The 6,383-nt window shown below is 42.5% G+C and overlaps 1 protein-coding gene across 1 annotated transcript; it reads right to left on the minus strand.

Annotated features, from left to right (window-relative positions):
• Positions 1–2,362: 2,362 nt before the first annotated feature.
• On the minus strand, positions 2,363–4,980 carry LOC120991034. Its single transcript, XM_040419925.1, has 10 exons — positions 4,836–4,980; positions 4,679–4,753; positions 4,467–4,550; positions 4,173–4,193; positions 3,762–3,776; positions 3,585–3,668; positions 3,348–3,395; positions 2,953–3,027; positions 2,665–2,781; positions 2,363–2,370 (listed from the first exon to the last, which is right to left on the minus strand). Exons 1-10 carry the CDS (start codon positions 4,978–4,980, stop codon positions 2,363–2,365), a joined length of 672 nt encoding a protein of 223 aa, XP_040275859.1.
• Between the last annotated feature and the right edge of the window lie 1,403 nt (positions 4,981–6,383).

Raw genomic sequence — 6,383 nt, forward strand, 5'->3', positions numbered from 1 at the left:
TTACGCACGTAACGCACCGCACGACTGGGTCGCCTTGTCAAGTGACTGAATTCATGACCGCGCAGCGCAGCAGCCTAGCATTAGCCATTAGTGGACAGACAAGTACAAGTCGCGTGGGGAATAGCATTCGGGGCCTGGAATGTTTTGACCTAAGGACGCTCCCACCCGACACTGCCGCAAGTACTTGTGGCGGTGTCGGGTGGGAGCCAGAGCGAGGCCCCCACCAGCGCGAGGCCTTAGGCGGTGGCCTAAGTGGCCTAATGGAAGAGCCGCCTCTGCACCTTTGGAATGTATTGTGGTATCCAATGATCTTATGTTATATATTACTTGATTTCACAAGAAAGGGAGGATGTTAGGAGTTATACATGTTAACATGTTTACTGCCACCTGTAGGCTATATAGATATGACAGTTGTTAACCTTTGTCATATTGTTTGTGTCTGAATAAAGTTAGTTGAATTACCTCACATCGCCTCAGGAAACAGTTTCCGCTCAGTCAAACCATAAGTTATATGACTATAGATCTTGAAACTGGCGCTGGTGTTAAGAATAACAAGAAGAGACTCCATCCTCCTGATCTATCTCTGATATAGGCCTCTTTCCCACGGGCGTGTGCGCCCCGTTGCCGTATTGCAGACCGCATTTGTGGATCCGCAATACACGGGTGCCCTTCCGTGGGCATTCCTCATCACGGATGCGGACCCATTCACTTCAATGGGTCCGCAAATCCGTAGATGCGGAATGGTGCGGAATGGAAGCACGGAACAGAACCCTATGAAAGCACTACGGAGTGCTTCCGTGGGGTTTCGTCCCGTACTTCCGTTCCGCAAAAAGATAGAACATGTCCTATCATTTTGCGGAACGGCCGGATCGCGGAACCATTCAAGTGAATGGGTCCGCGATCCGCTGCGGCTGCCCCACGGACTGTGCTTCTGCATTGCGGCCCGCATTATGCGGGCCGCAGCACGACCACGGGGCGCACACGCCCGTGGGAAAGAGGCCATAGTCTTTGTAGTTCTTATGTGACATATAGGCAGGTAAGGAATGGGAAATGAAATGCTGCAGTCAAGATTTTTTGTATATTTTTTTTTTTTTTTTTTTTAAGGGAAAAAGGGGAGGGAAGAAAAGGGGAAGGGAAGAGAATTTTTTATTTTTTGGGAAACATTTTTTTATTTTTATTTTTTCATGGAGGGGGAGTAGGGAGAGAAAGTGAAGGCAGAAATGGGGAAGGGAAGTTTTTTTTTAAAGTTTTTTTGTTTTTGGGGAAGGGTTAAAATTTTCATTTTTTTATTTTTTTTTCCTGGCAGGTGGCAGTACAGGATGGTGCTTGACGGTTCGCCTTCACACTGGCTCTTTTTCCAGAGGCTCTCTAGATTTCATTTTCCTCCAGAACATGCAGATGCTGAAAAAAGAAAATCTATCAGTTATTTGATATTTGCTACTTACATGTCAGCTCTGAGTGAAATGTGTGCACAGATCCTCCAATGTTTCTTCTTACATTAGCTGCTTATCAGTCCACTGACATTATAACATGTCTGGCCTTGTAATATGCGCCAAATTTATCATGAAGCGTTCAGTATTGTGATAAATCTGGAGCATCCAGTGACTGCCTGGACTAAGTGTAATGTGTAATATTTATCTAAAATACTACGCCTGTTCTACAGAGTATCTTATAGATGCTACCTACCATATGCCAGCGATCAGCATGATGGTGACGGAGCCGGCCACAGATATTGCTATGAGGGAAGCATTGTTGTTCTGTAGCTCCTCTAGAAGTGGCGGCTCAGGTGCTGTGATGTCAAGCACATCAGGAAGTGTAGGGCGAGGATGGTATTTTTTTGTCGCCTGTTCCGATTCGCTGATAACTAAATGAAGAAAACAATTACATTAATAGTTAATTCCATGAAGAGAACGATAATGACATTGTAGTGTATCTTATACATGAAAGAACATGAAATATATGTCAGAATATCAGAATCGTCTGCATCATGGAGGCTCAGAAGCACTGTCAAAACCAAAAGTGGCTCCAAAATACAGAAATGGCTAAAATCTTTCCATTATAGGTTTTTTCCTTACAAATACTAATGTAAAATAGCCCCACATTATAGGTGACAATTCAGATTTTCAGAACTAGATCCTTTCTCACTAATTATCACCCACAAGTAGATATGAATCCCGCGTATCTAAGAAATACCACTCAGCATAGTGCCAGTAATAATATGTCCTTACCTGCCACGTTATAGGTGATCTTACTCACTGGCACCTCAGAGTCCAGGATGGTGGTACACGTGTACCGTCCGGAGTCCCCCATCTGTACGCCCTTGATCACAAGATAGGGCTCCCGGGTGATTTTGGGATTGTGTTCACGAGGCTATAGAAAAAATATGGAGAATTATCAGAGCCTCAGATATCACAACTATTTATAATATAATATATGTAATTTACATAGTCATATCATTAGGACAAAAATTTAGAAAATTGCTGATGATAATTTGCTGACATGACAGAAAGTCTGATTTTAGACCATATTGAGCAGCCTGGTGATGATATTGGGTGAAAGGACTTTCTGCTAAGTGGTTTTTGAGTAATGAAAGGAATACGTTTGGGAAGCGCTGCCTTAACATTATAATCGTATAACTCAAACTGAACAATCTCCCAATTTTACCCTGCATTGTACTTACCAGGGTGAACACGTTGTTATAGGTGTCCTCCAGCCTTGCGTACCATTCAAAAGTACAGTCCAGAATTAGTTCTTCATATTCTGGGATTTTTATATTTATCTCTAGAAAAACAGGAAAATAAAAGAAGATATTATAGAAGTAATTGTGTAGATATTCTGTCCTACATTTAGGGGTTGTCTCAATAACACGTCTCCTTCTATAAGAACTAATAGGAAATACGGCCATCATAGAGGAGACTGATAGTAACTGGTTATATTCTGCTATCTCCTCACCTCCACAGTTTACAGTCTCTGCCAGGTGAGACTTGTGATCTTTACATGGAGAGCAGGACCGTCCAGTTTTCAGATCTGAGAAAAGAAGAAAGAAATGAAATGTGAGCCGAGCATTAAAGACACTTATAATATTAGAATAAATATGATAATCATGTGCTGGTATCTATCATCCCTCTGTCACCTGCACATGGACAGGATACTGTATAGGCTGCCACAAATCACCCTTCTAGCCTGCTTATGGACTGAATCATATTAATGTAAATATCCTCCTGCTTTGGGAAGTCTGGTGTATACCAGTGAATGGTATATTTAGTGTACGGTGAGGATTTGGGGTCCTATATATTTACTAATGTACTATATGAATGTAGATATAAGAATAGAAACTTCTACTTTACCGAAACATCTGTTGGAGGTGCACAGGCAGCTGCATCTCTCCAAGTAGTCTGTGAAAAGAGGAGACATCATATAATAGTCAGCGAGTGCTGTGTAAAGTGCCTATGTAGTGCTGCTCACCTCTGTATAATAGGCACAGTACCCACAGTTTACACACACTAGTGGGAAAGGTCCATTGGCATGCATTATATAGTGTAATTCTAGTTACTCTGGCCTATGATAGAAATCTTATACTGTACCTTGATTTTTTGGAGGGCCCCCGGCGCAGACAACCTTCTCCTCGGCGCAGGTCTGACAGTTGATGTAGGTTTGCACCATTAATCCTGGGGAAATGCACTTGTGTTATAACCGTCCAATCTTATAGATGATAATAATAATAATGACAAGAAGCTGAATCTGGTATAAAATGTACTTACCACAGCTGTCTGCACCTGAGGAATGGAGAAGAAAGAAGACATTACTGACCGTTCTCATTGTCAGACTCAGAAACCTCTAATCTCTGGGTCTCCTTATTATTACATGATGTCAGTGCCTCTGTGTTCGTCACTTTGTTTTCTAGATTTCCATTGACAGAAATCTCTGAGCCGCCCCAGAACGGTCCCGGCCTCTATAGAACGCAGCAGCTCCTAGTGCAAACATTCCTGGCAGCCAATCAGGTGCTGGCTTTCATATGTCCAGTACAGGGTAGGAGATAACAGCAGTGATCTGATTGGTGGCTGTGGGGATCTCTAGTTTGGGTCTACATTACTATTACTACAAGAGGCCTGTGTGTGTAATACATTTATATGTCATATTATATAGCAGGTGTTATATCTAGAAGAACTCACCTTGTTTATTTGGACACCTCCCTAAAAGTGAGAAATGAAGAAAAGCAGAATTACTAATAGAGAACAATAGAGAACAGAAATCCCCTGTATATGAGGGCTCTATCTATAACCCTGCAATAATACAAAAGAAAACTGCACGCATAGCAATTCCCAGTATAGAACATTTTATTACAATCGCTCCCTCCTGTCACTAGGCTGTAGGGAAAGGAAAACAAGTTGAAAACATCCTCTCTGACAACCTACCAGACACGTAGAAGATAAGTACAATGGTAGACAGAAGAAGATTCCACTTACGTTGGTTTGAGTCCTGGACGATAACCTTGAGCTTTTCTTTGAGTCGCTGGAAATGGAGTCCAATGATGTGAAGAAGCTGGATCTCTAAGAAATATAAAGAGGAGAAGAATGAGAGTCCGATCCCCTCATCTATCAGTCTGAGCCCCCAACACACTAATTCCTATTAATAAGAGAAGTAGAATTTCCACCTACGTATAAAATATTGTACTTACCCTTAAAATCTATATCCTGGATGACGTCCACAGATTTTTTATATTCAGACGCAATTTCAGATATAGCATATTTATCTGGAAGGAAAATAATGGTACAATAATTATCTATCTATCTATAGATTATATGAAATGGAGATAATAGTAATAATATAAGTACCCAGTATGCCGACTTCATCCTCAAGGTAGTTCAGGACTTTTTTCTCGGTGACTTTGGCAAACCGCTTGATGTTGACATAGGCTTCTATTGAGTCAATGTCATCGACTTGGCTTTTGATAAAGGTGTTGAATTCTTCCATAGCCATTTTCCCTCTGGAGTCGCATGGTATGCAACAGAGAGACTGTCCGATGAAGACAGATGTTACGAGCAGTAGAAGCCACATGGTCTGGATAGAACCAGACATCTTTAGTAAAATCGCTTCCTGTAGAAAATAATCACTAAGGACGCAAGAGAGCAGAACTATGTCCCACTGAGAAGACAACAGCACTGCACAGGTTATAGCATCAGGCGCCGGTTAAGAGACAATGTCTTTATGACATCATCAGAATATGCAAATGAGGCTCTGAAACAAGCAATTGGATTGGTGGAAAATGGGATTATGACATCATATGCAAATAATTCTCTGGAACGTGAGATGTTTGAGGGAGTAAATAAGTATGTTCACTTAAAAAACATTTTTTTTAAGCCACAACTAATACATATCATGACATTCTTTACAGAATATACATATCAGGCATGGGTAACAGAACATGTACCACCCGTATATTCCACTGTATGATGTTATCGGAATTTGAAAATGAGGCTCTGAAACACAAAAGTTATTGGATTGGTGGAAAATGTAATTGTGTCATCATTATATGAAATATGCAAGTTATGTTCTGCTAGTGTTGGACAATATACCGGTATCCACAATATAATGCAGTATTAAAAAACGGCAATATGACGATATCATCGTTTCTTAAGTATCGTGGTATTTAATGACATCATAGGGGTGGCCGCTTCCATTATAGGTAGGTATGGAAGACCTATAATGAAAGCTGGTGGTTAAGGACTGACTCACGTGGTCTTCTCTTAATCTTGAGGCTGGCAAACGTCAGAACGTAGCTGTCTGTGTCACAGCGACATCACCTAGCATATGGGCGCCGCGGCTGACTTCACAGCAACTGCCAGTGCGGAGCTAGGCTGATGCTCTGCCTCACTCCTGTGTCCTGCTGCCAGGCTGCTGAGTGGGGCCATCATCTGTCAGTCAATGCCAGGGGCCTTCTAGCTGCTGCCCTCAGCTTCAGCCTGCCTCACTTGTCCACCCAGGCCCTCAGCTGCGCTGGACTGATGGTGGTACATGCTGCCCAAGTAATATACTGTATATTCAGGGGCGTAGCTAGAAATGACTGGGCCCCATAGCAAAAAAGAAATTATGGGCCCCCTCCCGGATCTCCCACCCCCACATACCTCTCAGACCTCGCCACCACATCCGCAGGTCCTCATGCACTTACGACGGTTACGTGTAGGACTGAGCACAGACAGTTGGTCACTGGCAACGCATTTGTGCCAGTGTAGGAAATGTATGACTCTAAATGTCTGTGTATTTAAGTAGGACTAGTCAGAACTGACACTCAGACTGCAGGACCACTCCAGGGGTCAAGTCCTGAGAAAAAAGTGTGGGAACTCCCTCAAGATCCACTGCCACCCCTCCCCCCTCAGAAAATT

The sequence above is a fragment of the Bufo bufo genome, chromosome 2 (genome assembly GCF_905171765.1).
Source record: "Bufo bufo chromosome 2, aBufBuf1.1, whole genome shotgun sequence".
NCBI classification, from domain to species: Eukaryota; Metazoa; Chordata; class Amphibia; order Anura; family Bufonidae; genus Bufo; species Bufo bufo.